At 42.6% G+C, this 21,329-nt stretch overlaps 1 protein-coding gene across 5 annotated transcripts in view; it reads right to left on the bottom strand.

Annotated features, from left to right (window-relative positions):
• Nucleotides 1–21,329, bottom strand: part of heatr3 (HEAT repeat containing 3) — a 51,248-nt gene that overhangs the window by 12,549 nt on the left and 17,370 nt on the right. For all 5 annotated transcript variants that reach the window (XM_078210859.1, XM_078210860.1, XM_078210862.1 and 2 more), the window contains 4 exons: nucleotides 17,722–17,862; nucleotides 16,602–16,894; nucleotides 14,408–14,498; nucleotides 4,983–5,128 (listed from right to left, as the gene is read on the bottom strand). In XM_078210859.1, the coding sequence (XP_078066985.1) occupies nucleotides 4,983–5,128; nucleotides 14,408–14,498; nucleotides 16,602–16,894; nucleotides 17,722–17,862 (671 nt within the window). The remainder of the gene's footprint in view (nucleotides 1–4,982; nucleotides 5,129–14,407; nucleotides 14,499–16,601; nucleotides 16,895–17,721; nucleotides 17,863–21,329) is intronic.

Raw genomic sequence — 21,329 nt, 5'->3', positions numbered from 1 at the left:
ACTGACCTAACCCTCAGCCTAATTTTCAATTCACTTTAGCCAATTCTGTCTTCATGACCCCATAATTGCCCTTATTTAAGTTTAATACACTAGTCTTAGATCTACTCCTCTCTCCTTCAAATTGAATGTGAAATTTAATCATATTATGATCATTGCTTCCTCTGAGGTCATCAATTAATCCTGTTTCATTGCACATTACCACATCTTGTATAGCCTGCTCTCTGGGTGGCTCTAGAATATGCTGCATGAAGAAACTGTCCCTGAAACACTCTATGAATTCATCATCCAGGCTACCTTTGCCAATCTGGTTTGTCCAATCTATATGTAGACTAAAATCAACCCATGGCGGCACGGTAGCACAGTGGTTAGCACTGCTGCTTCACAACTCCAGGGACCTGGGTTCGATTCCCGGCTTGGGTCACTGTCTGTGTGGAGTTTGCACATTCTCCTCGTGTCTGCGTGGGTTTCCTCCGGGTGCTCCGGTTTCCTCCCACGGTCCAAAGATGTGCGGGTTAGGTTGATTGGCCATGTTAAAATTGCCCCTTAGTGTCTTGAGAAGCATAGATTAGAGGGATTAGTGGGTAAATATGTAGGGATATGGGGGTAGGGCCTGGGGGGGATTGGGGTCGGTGCAGACTCGATGGGCCGAATGGCCTCTCTCTGTACTGTAGGGTTTCTATGATGAGCCCAGTACTCTGTAAACTCTGATTACAAACATACCTTTCCCGCAAGCCCCCATTTTCTTTCCTGTATACCTACTCTACAGTGTAGTTACTGTTAGGGGTTAGATAAATCATTCCCACAAGTGATTTCTTGCTTTTACTTTTCGCATCTCCACTCAAACTGACTCATATGAACAAACGAATTAGGAGGAGTAGACCACTCGGCCCCTCAAGCCTGCTGCACCATTTAGTAAGAACATGGCTGATCTGATTGAAACTTCAACCCCATGTTCCTGCCTACCTCCAATAACCTTTCACCCTCTTGTTAACCAAGAATCTATCTCGCTTTCCCTTAAAATATTCAAAGAGTCTGTTTCCACTACCTTTTGAGGAAGAGAGTTCCAGAGACTTGTGACCCTCAGAAAAAAAAATTCTCCTCATCTCAGTCTTAAATAGTGACACCTAGTTCTGGATTATCCAGCAAGAGGAGACATCCTCTCCATATCCGCCCTGTCAATAACCCTCAGGGTCTTAAAGCTTTTGATCAAGTCGCTCCTTACTCTTCTAAATAATTGTGGATACTAAAACTAATCTCTCCAATATTTCCTCATAAGACAACTCATCCATTCGTGATATTAATCGAATCTACCTTCTCTGAACTGCTTCTAATGTATTTACATCTTCCCTTAAATAAGGAGACCAATACTGTACACAATACTCCAGATGTGGTATCGCCAGTGTCCTACATAACTGAAGCATAATCTCCCTACTTTTGTAATCAACTTCCTCACAATAAATGATAACATTCTATTAGCTTTCATAATTACTTGGTGTACCTGTATACTAGCCTTTTGAGATTCATGTGCTAGGACACCCAGATCCCTCTGCACCTCAAAGAACAAAGAACAATACAGCACAGGAACAGGCCCTTCGGCCCTCCAAGCCCGAGCCGCTCACTGGTCCAAACTAGACCATTCTTTTGTATCCCTCCATTCCCACGCCGTTCATATGGCTATCTAGATAAGTCTTAAACGTTCCCAGTGTGTCCGCCTCCACCACCTTGCCTGGCAGCGCATTCCAGGCCCCCACCACCCTCTGTGTAAAATATGTCCTTCTGATATCTGTGTTAAACCTCCCCCCCTTCACCTTGAACCTATGACCCCTCGTGAACGTCACCACCGACCTGGGGAAAAGCTTCCCACCGTTCACCCTATCTATGCCTTTCATAATTTTATACACCTCTATTAAGTCTCCCCTCATCCTCCGTCTTTCCAGGGAGAACAACCCCAGTTTACCCAATCTCTCCTCATAACTAAGCCCCTCCATACAAGGCAACATCCTGGTAAACCTCCTCTGTACTCTCTCCAAAGCCTCCACGTCCTTCTGGTAGTGTGGCGACCAGAACTGGACGCAGTATTCCAAATGCGGCCGAACCAACGTTCTATACATCTGCAACATCAGACCCCAACTTTTATACTCTATGCCCCGTCCTATAAAGGCAAGCATGCCATATGCCTTCTTCACCACCTTCTCCACCTGTGACGTCACTTTCAAGGATCTGTGGACTTGCACACCCAGGTCCCTCTGCGTATCTACACCCTTTATGGTTCTGCCATTTATCGTATAGCTCCTCCCTACATTACTTCTACCAAAATGCATCACTTCGCATTTATCAGGATTGAACTCCATCTGCCATTTCTTTGCCCAAATTTCCAGCCTATCTATATCCTTCTGTAGCTTCTGATAATGCTCCTCACTATCTGCAAGTCCTGCCAATTTTGTGTCGTCCGCAAACTTACTGATCACCCCAGTTACACCTTCTTCCAGATCATTTATATAAATCACAACCAGCAGAGGTCCCAATACAGAGCCCTGCGGAACACCACTAGTCACAGGCCTCCAGCCGGAAAAAGACCCTTCCACTACCACCCTCTGTCTTCTGTGACCAAGCCAGTTCTCCACCCATCTAGCCACCTCCCCCTTTATCCCATGAGATCCAACCTTTTTCACCAGCCTACCATGAGGGACTTTGTCAAATGCTTTACTAAAGTCCATATTGACGACATCCACGGCCCTTCCCTCGTCAACCATCAAAGCTCTGCAATCTCTCACCATTTAGATCAGTGGTTCCCAAACTTTTTTCACTGGGCCACACTTTCGGAATAAAAATTTGCTCGCGCCACACCGAATTTTTTATTAATAAGAAATACATTCAAAAACAAAAAAAAACAGTGCTCGATTCATAACATAGAACACAACTATTTTATAATATGATCATGGGACATCCAGAAAGTATAAAACAATGCTTGTTTAAACCATGTTTAAATGTCTCCTTGATTGTCCTTGAATCTTCCCGCCACACTTGCCATCCTCTCTCGCCGCACCAGCGTGGCGCGCCGCACCCTTTGGGAACCACTGATTTAGATAATAAGCTTTTTTTAAATTCTTCCTGCCAAAATGGACAATTTCATATTTGCCCACATTATTCTCCATTTGCCAGATTTTTGCCCACTCACTTAATCTATGTTCCTTTGCAGCCTCCTTGCATTTTCTTCACAGCCTTCTTTGCCACCTATCTTTGTGTCGTCAGTAAATTTAGCAACCAGTCCTTCATCCCTTTATTCAAGTCATTTATATAAAATGATAAAATGTTGAGGCTGCAGCACTGATCCCTGTGGCGCACCACTCATCAATTCCTGCCAATCAGAAAAAAGACCCATTTATGCCAACTCTCAGTTTCCTGTTAGTTGGTCAATCTTCAATCCATTCTACACCATGATCTCCAGAACTAAGGTCATCTCCCTCACTATTGTACCACTGTCACCCTTATCAGCAATAACCAGGGAGGCATTTCCTCCACCTCACTGAAAGAAAATATTACTCTGTCAGGTAGCCATGATGCAATCACAAAACAAGTTCTTGCTACTTAAAATGGGATAAATAGCATAATACTGTGAGGTCAACTCTCAATCGAAAGCAGTTCAGTGGTTAGCACTGCTGCCTCACAGCGCCAGGGACCCAGGTTCGATTCCTGGCCATCTGTGCTGAGTCTGCAGGTTCTCCCCATGTCTGTTGTATATATTTAAATTTGAATCAATCACAAGTGAATGTAACGAAACCATTAATGTAATTGTCTTCTGTCAAGTATCCAGTATGTCAAGTATGCAGGGAGCATGTTCCCGATGGTGGGGGAGTCACAGTCTGAGGGTTTGGGATAGACCATTTAGGACGGAGGTGAGGAGACATTTCTTCACCCAAAGAGTGGTGAGCCTGTGGAATTCATTATCACAGGAAGTAGTTGATGCCAAAACATTGAATGTATTCAAGAGGCTTCCAGATATAGCACTTGGGGTGAATGGGATCAAAGGTTATGGGGAGGAAGCAGGATTAGGCTATTGACTTGGACAATCAGTCATGATCGTAATGAATGGCAGAGCAGACTCAAAGGGCCAAATGGCCTCCTCTTGCTCCTATCTTCTATGTTTCCATGTCTGCGTGGGTTTCCTCCGGGTGCTCTGGTCTCCTCCCACAGTCCGAAAGACATGCTGGTTAGATGCATTGGCCATGCTAAATTCTCCCTCGGCGTACCCAAACAGGTGCCAGAGTGTGGCCACTGGGGGATTTTCACAGTAACTTTATTGCAGTGTTAATGTAACTTGTGACACTAATAAATAAACTTTAAACTTCTCGACTTTATAGCCAATGATTGGGTTAACTGAAATTGGTTCAATTCCTTTCTGTAAATAATTTCTTCTCATCATGCGTGATCAAGAACATCTTCAAATGTGACTTGCAGTAGTCTTTAAGAAGACCATTTGTGTGTCATAGAGACCCTACAGTGCAGAAGGAGGCCATTCGGCCCAACGAGTCTGCACCGACAACAATCCCACCCAGGCCCGATCCCCATAACCCCCTACATTTACCCATTAATCCCTCTAATTTACACATCCCGTTGTCAGATACGCTCCTGCTTTAATTGACACAAACCTATTATTTTCAGCATTTATCCAATATTTGTGTCAACATTCAGCTCACTGGCTTCAAGTGAAATCTGAGCCCCATGCTCCCACCAAGATTCTTAGCACCAAATATGGAGGGAAGCTTCTTTTCTAACAAAATGGCCACAAATCAGTTGTGGCAGGCAATACAAAAAGAATTATGGTCAACAAGTAAAACATACCGTACAGTAAAAGATTAAATCATGAGGAATTCCAAACATTCCACAACAAGAACCATTATTCATGTTTACTGTGAGGAAGCACTGCCAAAGGAAAATGAAATATTATTCTAACATCATGATCAAACAATTTGTGTGTTTACCTTTTTTGGAATAAGGTAGTTCACAAGTCCAGAGAGGACCTCCGCAGACAGGCAGAGGGGAGAAAAGAGTGTCCCAGACCCTTCAGCCATAGAGTTATCACTTTCATCACTGCTTGACATTTCCTCCCATTCATCATCTGAAGGATCTGCGTGCAAACAGGGATAAAAGTGCCAAAACTATAAAGTTAACAGAGAGGGCTTTGGTGCCACTGATAAAAATCAGGAACAGCAAAGCTGTTTAACACTCTAATCAATCAAGTGCATACTTATTGAACATGCAACATTTTGTTGCACTTATTCTTGTTGGATACTTGACAGAAGACAATTACATTCATGTTTTCATTACATTCACTTGTGATTGATTCAAATTTAAATGCGTAACAAGTTGGTTTCATGTCTACAATGTAGGGATATTTTGGGAGATTTCTATATTTATTTTATGAAGTTTATTTATTCGTCTCAAGTTAGGGTCACATTAACACTGCAATGAAGTTATTGTGAAATTCCCCTAGTCGCCACAGTCTGGTGCCTGTTCGGGTCAATGCTCCTAACCAGCGTGTCTTTCAGAATGTGGGAGGAAACCGGAGCACCCGGAGGAAACCCACACAGACAAGGGGAGAACGTGCAAACTCCACACAGATAGTGACCCAAGCCGGGAATCGAACCCGGGTCCCTGGTGCTGTGAAGTAACAGTGCTAACCACTGTGCTACCATGCCATCCATGTAGCATCAGGTAGGATGATTATAATTTTGGAATGTTTTCATCTAAATGTATCGATGAAAACATTTCTTTCTTGCTAACACACATTAACCTCTCAAGATTTATCCACATATTTGGTCAACATTCTTAATTCAGAAATTAATTAGACCAAATATTACCCGATAGCTAGGGCCTACTCTCAAATGTAAATGTACATTAGTTTACAAGTTGGACTATTCACAAGGTTGTGATCTCTGGTGACGGAATTATCAAGGAGGAGGGCAGTTAATGTCTCTTCTCTTTGGCATAAATCACAATTACAGGATGGGAAACCAGCCAACTGATAAATGAAATGGTTCAGTATTGAGCTGACAAATGTATAGATGAGGATTTCAGCAGCAGCCAGGATGAGTGGGGCTGAAGCAGTCCATCTGACATTGGTTAGAAGTAGTCAGGCGGGACTCTCTGGCCTCTCCAGCAGTTTCTCACGGTAGAAGGCAGCTCGCCATTGGCCAATGGTGGGATCTTCTGGTCCTGCTGCTGTCAATGGAATCTCCCACTGACTCCACCCCACGCCACTGGGAAACCCACGGCAAGGGTACACCATTGGTGGGACCAGAAGATCCCGCCAACGTGAACAGCTGGAAAGTTCCGGTTCTTTTGTTCTTGGACAGGATGTGGGATCAGAATTTCAGCTCGAGGTTGAATAGAATAGAGGAGCTGCAAATAGCTTGATCCAGCTGAAGGCAGTAGCATGAACCAGTGGCCAGGGTGTGGAGTTAGTGGTGAGTTAATGTTGACTGAAAATTGTGGCGTTGGTTTCTTGCACATCCCTGTTTTTCTTTGCTTCACCATTGACAGCCATGTCTTCAGTTGTCTAAGTCGCAACCTCTGGAATGCCTCTCCAGTTCTCTTTCCTTCTTTAAGACACTCCTTCAAACTAACCTCTGCAACTAACCTTTGTTGTAATATCTCTTTGTGACATGGTGTCAAATTTTATTTGAATTTGACTCTTGTGAAGTGCCAATGATATAGGTGCACGTCATTGTTGTGGAATGGAAAAAAACTGTCGCTTATCCAAGATGAACTAACAACATAGAGGCAATAGAAGGGTCAAGAGGTGATGGAGAGTTAGATCTAGATATTGTTACTACACATGTGGAGACTGACTCCCATCTGTGCAGATGATATCAGCATATAAATGGAAGAAGGTGAAGGGGTTGGGGGAAGGATTAATCCCAGCAATTGTCCAGAAGGATTGGGAAGAGACAGCCAGTGTTTTGGAGGGGATGTTTAGGAGTTAGGGGTAGAATTGGAGGGGGAGATGAGGGAATCAAAGGCATAGCTTGAGATGATCTGGCTATGTTTGGATAAATAAGGCTGAAATCAATCCAGGGCAATTCCTATGAGCTGAAGGGGATGGTCCAGTTGACCACTGCAAAGACTGCAAAACAGAATAATGCACAATGGACACCATGGATATAATTTGCGCCTTTGCTTAGGGCTGTTTTGGTGGCATGGTAGAGCAGAAGCTTGACTATAGAAAAACAAAAATGGACCTGGAGTTCTGGAAAAATTGGGCATGGATTTAGGAGGCACAAACATGTTCAAGGACTTTGGCGAGGAAGAGGTTGCAGTTGGCAACGACAAAGAGGTTGAATATGTTTGTCTTTAAAGGGGAGCTGATGTGTTAACAGTTTCATTCTTGTTTATGTCAGTTGGATTCCTTTACTACAATATTACTTACATCCATCCAACCCATATCGTACACTGACTACTTTCAAATTGAATACAACACAAATGAGGGAGTAATTTATTTTCTTTTGTTGTAATGTTTACGTATGCGGCGTGAGGGAATCGGTCGCGTTAAAACATTAATAATGGTCATCTTTTCTGTAATTTAGAGTAGCCAACTAGGTAATGTTTAGTGGATGTAGCTTTTCATTTGCTTTTACAGTAAGTCTTAAAACTTGAAATCTTGTGCAATTCTTCAAACTGGGAATTCCACTGGGAATTCAAATGTCTTTTTAAATTTACTGGTCTCTACAGGAATCCTAACAGTATCAATACACAAATAATTCTCAAGTATAGAAGATCATTAATTCAGGTTTCAGTTCTGTGATTTAATGAATTATAAACAGGATATAGAGGCACTGAAGGAGGTTAAAAAAAAATCACAAAGGTGATAACAGAACTGAAAGGTTATATCTATCAAGCTGAATAGGTCATGGGCTCGATTTTATAGAAAAGAGAAGATTGAAGAATTACTTGTGTTAAAATCTCCATAGAGATGACAAGATTTGCCATTTTAAAATTTGTCCTGTAACAAATGACTAAAAGCACAATTGACTGGACACAAATTTCATTTAGTAGGCAACTTATACTTTAAACTACGGAAAGGAACATTCCCCTTTTATACGTGTCATCTATCACACTCTCCATGTAACTGCAGCCCTTTTAGGAAATGGCCCATAATTTCTCTCAGCTTCCAGTGGGTTCCTTTACCCCTATTTCACAAGTAGTAACTTTGCCCGACTGTCTCCGAGCACCTTCCTCAGTTTCAGGAGGTTTTTTAAAATCCACCAACAGCAGTAAAGCCTGTTCCTGTGATTCTTCTTATCCCTGGTCAGACCAAGACCAGGGATAAGAAGATTTGTTCTTTTGACAAATACATGAGTAGGGTGGGAATAGAGGGATATGGTCCCCGGAAGGGTAGGGGGTTTTAGTTCAGTCGGGCAGCATGGTCGGTGCAGGCTTGGAGGACCGAAGGGCCTAATACTGTGCTGTAATTTTCTTTGTTCTTTTTGACAAGACAAATCTCCCGCAATGCATAGACAGCTGCAGATTGTGTCTCTTCGATTAGCTGATCTCAAAAATGGCTTCCTCTGCCTTCTTTCCCATGGCAACATGAAACATGTTAAATTTGCATCCAGGTAGAACTGCTGACTAGCTATCCTTGATCCCAACTCTCTTTCATCTTAGAAATCAATTGCCAGTTTTACAGCATAACTGTTCACAACCCAATACCCACAAACCATTCTGGGACTTTGGGAGACTCAGAGTCTATTCCCTGTAAATTCTGCTGCTATCTGCAGACTCGATGGGCCGAATGGCCTCTTTCTGCACTGTAGGGTTCTATGATTCTATGAAATCACCAAGGCTTACTGTCAGATTCCAGAACAGGTCATCTCTTGGGATTCCAGAACAGGTCACACAACCCCTTAATTTACCCTAAATTTAAAGATACCACCTGAAAACCTAATAATCTTATAAACCTCATAGTTCAACACTTAACAGAGGTCTTTGAAGTTACATGAAGTAATGTGGAGAAGATCATAGAAGGATACAGAGCAAAAAAAAAGTCACATGGTCCATCGTGTCTCTTTGGGAGAATTGTCCAATTGGTCCCATTCCTGTGCTCTCTCCACACAGTTCTGTGAATTTTCTCCTTCGGGTATTTATCTAATTTTATTCTCGTTACTATTTGAATCGAATTCTATCACACCTCAGACAGAGAGTTCCAGAACATGACAAGTCACAGTATAAAAAATGTTTCCTCATGTCGCTTCCAATAGTTACATCAATCAGCTTAAACCTGTGTTCTGTGCCTCCTGATCCTTCTCTGCCACTGGAAACAGTTTCTCCTTATTTGCTCTAAAACCGTGCATAATTTTGAAATTGCTTCCGAACTTTCTCTGCTCAAAGCAGAAAGCTCCAGCTTTCTCCAGTCTCTCCCGATAGCTGAAGTTTGTCATCCCTAGTACAGTTCTAGTAAATCTTCTCTGCATTCATTCTGGAATCTTGACATTCTTTCTGAAGTGCACAATACTGAGGCACAAATAGTGTTTTATAAAAGGTTTAGCTCAACTTTGTTGCTTTTGCACTCCATTCCTCTATTAATAAAGCCCGGGATCTAACATGCTTTTTAAAAAAATAGACTTCTCAACTTGTCCTGCCACCAAACATTTGTGCATACACATCTCCGGGTCACTATGTTCCTGTACCCCCTTTAAAATTGTACAATTTTGTTCATGCTGCTTCTCCTCATTCTTCCTAACAAAATGTATCACTTCACCCTCTCTGCAATGGACTTTGTCTGCCATGTGCCTGCCCATTTCCCCAATCTATGCCCTCCTGAAGTCAGTTACTACCATCCTCTTTGTTGTTCATTACATTTCTGAGAATCATGTCATCTGTAAACTTTGACACTGTGGCTGTTAAACCCAAATCAAAATGATGTTTCCACTTGCGGGGAGACTAAAAGTCAGTGGCGTCAATAAAAGTTACTCTCAACAAATCCAATAGGGAACTCAGGCTTACCCAAAGGATTATAAAGTGCATGAAATTTGTTACCACACAAGGTAGCTGTGGTGACTGGCATAGATGTATTTAAGGGCAGTTAGATAAACACATGATGAAGAAAGTATTAGAAGGATTTGCTGATAGGGTTAGACAGAGGGGCACGAGGTGGAACCCTCATGTGCAGCAGCATTAAGACTAGTCAGGCCGAATGTCGGGGCTGTAGATTCAAGGAAACAACATGGTTTCACAGGGAGTGATTTTGCCTGATCAACTTTATTGACTTTCTGGAGCAGAGGGTGGCACATTGGATTGTATAATGATAAATCTCAAGACATAGTGTATCCAAAGGTCCAGAAACACATGACTGAACTGCCTACGAGAGGCATCAGTATAAACTCAAAAGCTGTGAAAACTCAAGGTAAAATCAGTTTTGTTTCAATTTGCTCCCTCAAAGGGTTGGACTATTCTGAAGTACGGACTGGGACAATGTTGGAAGAGCTACAATCCTCCAAGCATATTGTGCACAACCAATTTCAAAGAAGAATGAAAAAGAAACACATCTCAGATTCTGCTTTCATGTTTAAAAGACAATGCATGCAAACAATCCTCTGATGTCTCTTAATTCAAAGATTGAATAGACACAAGATACCTTATATGCAACAAAAAAAATACAATTCATAAAACACTCTTTCTGGTAGTCACCAGGTTGAAGCCAAGAGAAGAACTCTATTACATATCATGATACGTGGGAAGGAAAAATATGCCTAAAAAAGGAAAATAATATTGGAAAATTGTGTCTCCTGGATTATATGCAAACGATTGACTTGAGATTCTGACTGACAACTAATTTATTCTCCCCATCCCAAGATGCAATTTTTAAAATTAGCTCATTTAAGTAGCTGAGATGGCCTTTTTGCTTTTGAATAGTTCTACACAGACATGTCCTCATTCATATCGGTAAGAATTTAGTGATAAATGTGAAAACGGAAATGTTGCAAAAAAGTTTAAATGCTGCAGTCATGAACATGACATTACACAATCTCTACCAGAGCAGGCAAAATGATTAAGGAAGTGAAATCCACAAGAAAATTTAGATTAAACTTTGTGGAAAAAAAATGGATCTACTTTAAAGCATAAATGTTTAATTATTTTCTGACTAAATAATTTCGCTTTGAGCTTCTGGATGCGATAAACAATCTGTCCACTGGGGAGCAGTATCATTTCAGAATAAAAATGGGGAGCAATATTTTGACTATGAAAAGAATGCTCCCTAAATTCATATTTACTGGATGGCCGCTCTTCAAAGACTTAACCAAGCAAAATTCCCCAGTGTAAACCATACAATTCAGTGCTTAATCACATCTTCTATTCAGTGTAAAAGAAATACTTCAGTTAAAGTTCAAAACTGGCTCACACTTAATAAAAACGATCAACACAATGACTTCACCTAATGAAGGAGCAGCGCTCCAAAACTTGTGATTTCAAATAAACCCACTAGACTATAACCTGTTGGGTGTAACCTCTCACCTTGTCCACCCCAGTCCAATACCAGCATCTCCACATCGTAGTTAAGAAAGCCCACTAATGCCTCTACTTTCTCAAGAGACTAAGGAAATTTGGCATGTCAGCCACGACTCTCACCAAAGTTTTACAGATGCACCAGAGAAAGCCTCCTTTCCGGTTGTATCACAGTTTGGTATGGCTCCTGCTCTGACCAAGGCATCAAGAAACTACAAAGGATTTCGATGGTATCAGGCAAAATTACCGATGTTGATGGTATCAGGCAGGAACTTTCAAAAGTTAATTGGGGCAGTCTGTGGGAAGGAAAAGGGACGTCTGGTAAGTGGCAGGCTTTCAAAAGTGTGTTAACCAGGGTTCAGGGTAAACACATTCCTCTTAGAGTGAAGGGCAAGGCTGGCAGAAGTCAGGAACCCTGGATGACTCGGGATATTGAGGCCCTGGTCAAGAAGAAGAAAGGGGCACATGACGTGCATAGGCAGCTGGGATCAAGTGAATCCCTTGAAGAGTATAGGGGGTGTAGGAGTAGAGTTAAGAGAGAAATCAGGAGGGCGAAAAGGGGACACAAAATTGTTTTGACAGATAAGGCAAAGGAGAATCCAAAGAGCTTCTACAAATACATAAAGGGCAAAAGAGTAACAAGGGAGAGAATAGGGCCTCTTAAGGATCAAAAAGATAATCTATGTGCGGATCCACAAGAGATGGGTGAGATCCTAAATGAATATTTCTCATCAGTATTTACTATTGAGAAAAGCAGCTTATGTTAGGGAACTTGGGGAATTAAATATTGGGGTCTTGAGGAGTGTACATATTACAGAGGAGGAGGTGCTGGAAGTCTTAATGCGCATCAAGGTAGATAAATCTGCGGGACCTGATGAGGTATATCCCAGGATGTTGTGTGAGGCTAGGGAGGAAATTGCGGGTCCCCTCGCCGAGATATTTGAATCATCGATAGTCACGGGTGAGGTACCTGAATATTGGAGAGTGGCAAATGTTGTGCCTTTGTTTAAAAAGGGCTGCAGGGAAAAGCCTGGGAACTACAGGCCAGTTAGCCTCACATCTGTGGTGGGTAAATTGTTGGAAGGTATTTTGAGAGACAGGATCAACAGGCATTTAGAGATGCAAGGACTGATTAGGGACAGTCAGCATGGCTTTGTGAGTGGAAAATCATGTCTCACAAATTTAATTGAGTTTTTGGAAGGAGTAACCAAGAAGGTAGGTGAGGGCAGTGCAGTTGATGTTGTCTACATGGACTTTAGCAAGGCCTTTGACAAGGTACCGCATGGTAGGTTGTTGCATAAAGTTAAATCTCACGGGATCCAGGGTGAGGTATCTAAATGGATACAAAATTGGCTTCAGAGTTGTTTTTCAAACTGGAGGCCTGTGACCAGCAGTGTGCCACAGGGATCAGTGCTGGGCCCACTGTTATTTGTCATTTATATTAATGATTTGGATGAGAATATAGGGGGCATGGTTAGCAAGTTTGCAGATGACACCAAGATTGGTGGCATGGTGGACAGTGAGGAAGGTTATCTCCAATTGCAGCGGGATCTTGATCAATTGGGCCAGTGGGCTGACGAATGGCAGATGGAGGTTAATTTAGACAAATGCGAGGTGATGCATTTTGGTAGATTGAACCAGGGCAGGACTTACTCAGTTAATGGTAGGGCGCTGGGGAGAGTTACAGAACCAAGAGATCTAGGGGTACATGTTCATAGCTCCTTGAAATTGGAGTCACAGGTGGGCAGAGTGATGAAGAAGGCATTCGGCATGCTTGGTTTCATCGGTCAGAACATTGATACAGGAGTTGGGACGTCTTGTAGAAGTTGTACAAAAGACATTGGTAAGGCCACACTTGGAGTACTGTGTGCAATTCTGGTCACCCTATTATAGAAAGGATATTATTAAACTAGAAAGAGTGCAGAAAAGATTTACTAGGATGTTCCCGGGACTTGATGGACTGAGTTAGAAGGAAAGGCTGAATAGACTGGGACTTTTTTCTCTGGAGCGTAGGAGGCTGAGGGGTGACCATATAGAAGTCTATAAAATAATGAGGGGCATAGACAAGGTAGATAGTCAATATCTTTTCCCCAAGATAGGGGAGTCTAAAACTAGAGGGCATAGGTTTAAGGTGAGAGGGGAGAGATACAAAAGTGTCCAGAGAGGCAATTTTTTCACACAGAGGGTGGTGAGTGTCTGGAGCAAGCTGCCAGAGGTAGTAGTAGAGGCAGGTACAATTTTATCTTTTAAAAAGCATTTAGATAGTTACATGGGTACAATGGGTATCGAGGGATATGGGCCAAATGCGGGCAATTGGGATTAGCTTAGGGGTTTTTAAAAAAAATAAGGGTGACACGGACAAGTTGGGCCGAAGGGCCTGTTTCCATGCTGTAAACCTCTAATTGATCTTCTCTCTCTTAATTGATTGTGAACGTAGCCCAGTCCATCACACAAACCAGCCTCCCACCCACTGACTCTGTCTACACTTCCCGCTGCCTCGGAAAAGCAGCCAGCGTAATCAAGGACCCCACACCCCCCGGACATTCTCTCTTCCAACGGGAAAAAAATACAAAAGTCTGAGGTCACGTACCAACCGACTCGAGAACAGTTTCTTCCCTGCTGCCGTCAGACTTTTGAGTGGACCTACCGAATAGTTAGCCAATCTTTCTTTACGCCCTAGCTATGACTGTAACCCTACATTCTGCACCCTCTCCTTTCCTTCTCCCTTATGTACTCTGAACAGTCTGATTTGTCTGCATAGCCCACAAGAAACAATACTGTTCACTGTATCCCGATACATGTGACAATAATAAATCAAATCCAAAAAAATCAGGACAGTCATCCCAAATGGGTAAGAAATTGTAAAGAAAAGCAACTTTGGAAACAGTGAGATTTCAGTTCGTACCTTCCGAACAGCACATGTTTACAATAATCTCTAAGGCTGTCTGTTGGGCAGCAAGCAGAGCAGTGGCATGCCTTAGCTCCTCACTCCGGACCTGTCAATAAATAATCATATTAAAAATCAACACATTGCAGATATGCTACTGAAAACCAAATGAGACTGCACGCTTTGCAACTGTCCAATACTGAGTGGGCCAAGGACAATTTCATCAGCGTTCTGTGCAGCACATGCAATATCGTTACACAAATGTCCACCACAGATTTGGGTCTGTCACTTCAAAGTGAAAATCGTCAGGTCGGAATAGATCTGCACCAGAGAAGTAATTCAAAGTAATTCTGCCCTTTAATTTCTCAGCCTGAAAATAATGCATTGCACCAGAGTAAATCTCAAAACAAACAAGTTTGGTCTTCACCTTGCAATAGTCTGTGCCAAGTTCAATCCCCCGTGCATCAGTAATTGTCGTAAAGATGCCAGAGGAAATTCTACACAGACGTTTATAAAGTCGGTGAACATCACCGAGTAGATGTATGTCAATATTTTATATTTCATAAAATTGATTTTTAAAAAACACCCATGCCTGGTTTACATAGAAAAGCTAATGGCTTCGAAAGGCTTGCGAAGATGCAGCACAAATGAGTGGGTTTGTTAACGCCCTAACTGAGCAGATGTTAATAGTCATCAGAAGTCACTTGTTCTGCATGACTAACTTCTGATAACTCGAGCATCTGTCCAGTTATATAATAAAATTATATCGGTTTCCTATCTATCACAACATTTAACTGTTTACACCCTTTTACTATAAAAAATATTAAGAATGGTTATTCCAGCCGTGCTGCAACTTGTGGCAAATGAGGACAAAGTATGATCTGTGAGACGAGTGAATGTCAGTGCAGGTTCTCAGCTTGCCACTGAGGGGGTGAAGGGAGAGAAGATGCAAAGGGAGCTATACCAACAAGGAGTTTATCGTTCCACTTTCTGCCTGCTGACAGAGCAGAATTAAGACCCATAGAATCCCTACAGTGCAGAACACACACACACACACACGAACACAAACGAACATACACACGCGCACACACACAGTAACTCCATGCATTTACTGTGGCTAATCCACCTAATTTGCACATCTTGGAACACCAAGGGGAAATTCAGCATGGCCAATCCACCTAACTTGCACATCTTTAGACTGTGGGAGGAAACCAGAGCACCCAGAGGAAACCCACGCAGACACGGGGAGAACATGCAAACTCCACACAGTGACCCAAGGCCAGAATTGAACCCGAGTCCCTGGCATTGTAAAGCATGCTGAAATCTACCTCACTGCTCTTCTGTTGAAGGAAGACAATGCTGATGGATACATTTATACTGTCAAACATTTGTACTTCAAACTAACTAGAGTGACAATTATACAATTCTACTTCAATTATTTCAGGATAGGAGGAATTTTAAAAAGGCCAACTGACCTGCAAAGTGTTTGTTACTGCAAGTCAGAAAGTTTCCCGTTCCTGCAGCATGGTAAAGGATAAATCCTATTTGAATTTACAAGACCCATTTGCCGGAATGTTACCGTCCCGTCTGCGACGGGAATCGGAGCTGGGCGAGGGGCAGGCCATGGAAAGATCTGTTGACCTCAGGTGGGATTTTACAGCTTCGGGACGAGAGAGGCCATAAAATCCCGTCAACTGTTCCCAGACCAACGCTCTACTGGATTAGATATTCCACTGTGTCTGCAGCACTAATTCTAATTAACCTCCATGTAATGTGTTCCATCATTTCAACAGTTACCAAAAGCATGACAAGTTATAAACACTAAAAGGTTAAAACCGTTTAGGGTGCAAACAAAAAAGAGCCTAAAGTAAGTATCCTAAAAGTAAGAAAAAGGTGAAAAAATGTTAAGAGGAGCAGATTGTGTTTGGTTTCCCCCCCAACCTTCTTTTCCCAAAACAAAACACGAAAAACATAAAGAAACCTAATAGGGCTTATGGGAATACAACCACCCTTAAATAAAAGCAAATGTATTTTTCAGACGTGTTAGATTTTGCCCATGAGATGAGCTGAAGCTATGCGGACTACCTCGTGTTATGTAACAAAAAGGATGTGAGAAAGGGGGCTGACAAACATCAGAGGGGTGTAGCAGAGCTTGATTCTTAGATGAAGCCTGGCTCAAAGCATTTTAGGACGAGCTTCACTCTATGCTTACTGGTAGAAGGTCTGAAATGTCATCATTTTTCACATTCTCTGCTTTTCCTTTGTGTGCAGCCTCCTGCACCCCATCCTCCAGATTGGAAGCACCATCCTCTTCTGCATCAACCATGTCTTCCTCCATTTCAGTCTCCGTCTCAGCCGTGGGCGTTGCGCAGGCAGCCTCCCTGAGTCTCTGAATGACCTGGTTGGCGTTCCTCTCCAAAGTCTCTGAAAGAATCCTTATCACGGCATTTATTGTGTCTGCCTGACTGCTGGCAGGTACAACACTCTTCACATTCCACACAGTACCTAAAGGCAAGTGTCATTTACAATCATAAAAATGTATACAGTAAACCAAGGCACTCCAGCGACTGCAGATTTGAAACTCCTCAAACCACTCGATACCATTGTCCCTCACCACCCACAATTGGTGCAGCATAACAGTTACATTGCCTATAGCAATGCACTGCACCCTATAGCGCCTTCTTTACTTCCTATAATAACAATTTACCATTTGTGGACCACATTGACAAACTGCACTGACACAAATGAATGCAGAGAATGAGGTGCACAGATTTCTCAACCACTTAGCAATACTCAGCAATGACGGAAAACAGAATTTGCCAGAAGCTGCGATTATTTCAAAAGCATTTCCACCAGATTTCCTGAAATTAAAGGAAGCATATCGCTTAGAAATTCATAATTTCTGCACGGATTTTAAAATCTCCTTTACATCCTGAATTGGTGCTAGTCATTTATTTCTCCGCTTGGCTGAACTAAGGAAATGACTTTTCTAGATTTTATTGGTTGAACATGATCCTTTGCCGACAGCTTTTTAGGATAAAAAAATAAAATTAGGTTCCAAATCAAAGAAGGTGTCACGCTGAAGCAGCCATTAATTTCCCCACCTTTCTGTACCCCACAGCCATTTACAGATAAGACCACTTCTCAACTATTGTACTGACTTATTCTGACCTGCAGTATCTAATAAAAACAGGCTTTTGGGAGTAAATCCATATCCAAATATCGCACCGTGTAGATAAATGTTCAATCAAATAAAGCAAAATGAATGTTTCCTCATCTCGGATGGAAGGCCTCGAGAGGATTGCAACTTCCTTTTCCATTGTACATTTTACCTGCTACAAGTGTCCTCAGCAGCAGATGTTCTGTGGTATCTTCCGAGGACAGAAGCAACATTTCCAACACTTGGAGGGCTGATGGGATTAAAGAAGGCAAAAGCTCGATGTTGTCTTCGGTGATCGTCTGCAAACAATAAGCTGTGGGTGGAAGCATCAAATCCACCTCAGTCACAGTCAGTTTCATGCATAAAAAGTCAACGCCTAAACCAAGAATAAAATGCTGTGGCTAATTTATGCATCATTATAGCCAGTTTATGTGAATTGGAAGTGTGGTTTGTTAACTGTCAGACTCTGCATTTCGATGCACACACACACAGTTCCTGTAACACCAATCTTGAAGGCTCGTGCTATAAAATTAGCTCTGCACCTTGGCAAACGTATGCGGTCAGTATCAGAGCTACCCACCACCAGTAAGGATCCAGGTTCAGTCCCAGTCTGTGCTGGTATCAGGCAGATGGCAATAGGGATGCTGCAATTTAGTCTCAATGCTCTGGGATTAAAGAAAGGAATTGAGCCCAAGCTGACTGCCATCCAGTGGATTCCATTGCTGCCAACACACTGGTGTACAATGTGGCAGAGGACAAAATTGGGCTCATGTGAAACGAACATTTTACCAACTGCATCATTTGATCTAAATGAGGAAGTTCTGCATAACCTACTTAAAAACGAGGTCAAAGCTGGGAGAGGAAGCCCATCGACTGCCAAGTCATTGGCAGTAGCTGCGGCAGATGTTGCTTCCATTATACTTCATCAGAGATTTCTATCCACCCGGAGACACTGAGCCAGGCTGCCTCCAGGCAGGAGTTTAATGTGCTTGCAGCTAAACCAGCAGAGGTGTGCAGAGCTGTGTTACCAAAATTCACTCACTACCTAACTGTCCAGGAGAGCTCACATTGTGCAAACTAAGCAGGACTAGAAAGAGTTCAGTAGAAGGGTCACATGGAACCATAGTAACTAGGAGCAAAGTAGGCAATTCAACTCTTCTGGCCGGCCCTGCCATTCAATCAGATCATGGCTGATCTCTCTCCTTGGTCTCAAATCCACCTCCCCACCTGTTCCCCATATCCCCTTGTTTATTCGAAATATATCTATCTCCTTCTTGAAACCATTTAATGATTCAGACTCCACCGTGCTATGGGGCAGCGAGTTCCACAAATTCATCACCCTCTGCGAGAAGTAATTCCTCCTCATCTCAGTGTTAAATAAACCACCTCTCAACCTATATCTGTGATCTCTTGTTCTAGATCGCCCACAAGGGGAAACATTTGGTTTAAGTTTACTTTATCAATCCCTTTTAAAATTTTATATACCTCGATCAGATCTTCTCTCATTCTTCTAAACTCCAGCAGGTATAAGCCCAAACTGTTTAACCTCTCCTCATACGTCAACCCTTTCATCCCTGGAATCAATCTGGTGAACCTCCTCTGAACTGCCTCCAGTGCCACCACATCCTTCCTCAGATAAGGAGACCAAAACTGGACACAATACTCCAGATGTGGACTCACCAACGCCCTATACAATTGCAACAACACTTCTCTACTTTTATACACCAGTCCTTTTGCAATAAATGTTAACATTCCATTTATCCAGCAAAACATTAACTTTGTTTCTCTCTCCACAGATGATGACAGGCCTGCTGAGTTTATCCAGCATTTTCTGTTGTTATTTCAGATTTCCAGCATTTGCAATATTTACGGGACAGAGTTCCACTTGGTAATCACTCCTCACCCTCGCCAAGAGGGCTTTTGAAAAGGCTCACAGGGAGTGCACTCTGTCCAGTAGTCACAGAATCCCTACAGTGCCGGAGGCCATTCGGCCCATCGAATCTGCACTAACCACAATCCCAACCAGACCCTATCCCCGTAACCCCACACATTTACCCTGCTAATCCCCCTGAGCAATCCCCCTGACACTAGGGTCAATTTAGCATGGCTAATCAACCTAACCCGCACACTTTTGGAGTGTGGGAGGAAACCGGAGCACTCGGAGGAAATCCCATGGGAGAATGTGCAGACTCCAGACAGTGACCCGAGGTCGGAATTGAACCCGGGTCCCTGACGCCATGAGGCAGCAGTGCTAACCACTGTGTCATCCGCATGGGGCAGTCACAGACACTCAATGTTGTTGACTACCAACCCCACACTGCACCTTGCCCATGCTAGGGCAGCCATTTCTCAGTCATCACAAATTAATAAAATGACAGGCACCTCTCGGGGAGGGGGTTTCGAGTCAAGTGAAAAGAAATCTACTGTATTTCAAACCAGCATTAGAGACAATAGCCAGAATTTTACCAGCCCACACGCCACAGGAATCGGAGTGGGAGAGGGGTGGAGCACGGGAAGGTCCGTTGACCTCGGGCGGGATTTTACGGTTTTGGGACGAGCGAGGCCGATGGAATATTGGTGGTCATTTAAATTCGTTTATTGCTTGATGGGCAGAATCTGGCAATTTGGAACGATGTAAATCATCTGAACCTGGGCCTATTTCACAGCAAGGTAGCCTGTGAATTCCTTCCCTTCTGTTGTCATTAATAATATTCAAAAGCACATCCAAGATCAAGACAAGATAGATAGACTTGAAGATGCATCATCCTATTGATCGGCAAGTGAGAAGAGGTGAAACCTAGATCCCAGGAAGCTAATCATTGGGAGCAGCTGAAAGCAAAAGTCCACCAATACAAATAATCTACGTTTGCAATCCTTTGACTAGATTCATGAGAAATATATTTTCAATATCCTTCAAAAGGGAAAAGGAGAGGTATCTAAGCTCCAGAATACAACGGATGTTCAATCATTAACCATTCATATTCGATTCAGCAGATAAAAAATGTTCTATAAACATGCAGGTTCAGAAAGAATACGTATGGAGGATACTGGAGGTAAAATTATTGTATCACTTCTGAAATTTACAAGTTTAAAGCTAGTCGTTTCTTTCGACCACAAGGCTAAACATTTCAAGAATTATAACCTTGTTCTGCCATTCACACATTCCGATCTCTTAATGGACGCTTTTAGCACCTTTCTCAGCCTTTATCATCACCATTGACATTTCCTTTGTCCAATTACAAGCCCCTCCCCCTCCCCTATAGTATAAATCTTGTCCGAGTTTCCTTCTCTTCAGCTCTGATGAAGGGTCATCCTGACTTGAAACATTGGCTCTATCGCTCTCCACAGATGTTGTTTAGACCTACAGTTCCCGCTGCCTCGACAAAGCAGCCGGCATAATTAAGGACCCCACGCACCCCGGACATTCTCTCTTCCACCTTCTTCCTTCGGGAAAGAGATATAAAAGTCTGAGGTCACGTACCAACCAACTCAAGAACAGCTTCTTCCCTGCTGTTGCCAGACTTTTGAATGGACTTACTTTGCATTAAGTTGATCTTTCTCTACACCCTAGCTATGACTGTAACATTACATTCTGCACTCTCTCGTTTCCTTCTCTATGAACGGTGTTTTGTCTGTATAGTGCGCAAGAAACAATGCTTTTCACTGTATGTTAATACATGTGACAATAATAAATCAAATCAAAGAGTTTCTCCAGCATTTTCTATTTTTGTTTCAGATTCCAGCATCCGCGGTGTTTTGCCTTTATCTAAAGAATTATAA

Source organism: Mustelus asterias, chromosome 4 (assembly GCF_964213995.1).
Source record: "Mustelus asterias chromosome 4, sMusAst1.hap1.1, whole genome shotgun sequence".
Taxonomy (NCBI): Eukaryota; Metazoa; Chordata; class Chondrichthyes; order Carcharhiniformes; family Triakidae; genus Mustelus; species Mustelus asterias.
This window is presented reverse-complemented; position numbering and strand designations above follow the sequence as displayed.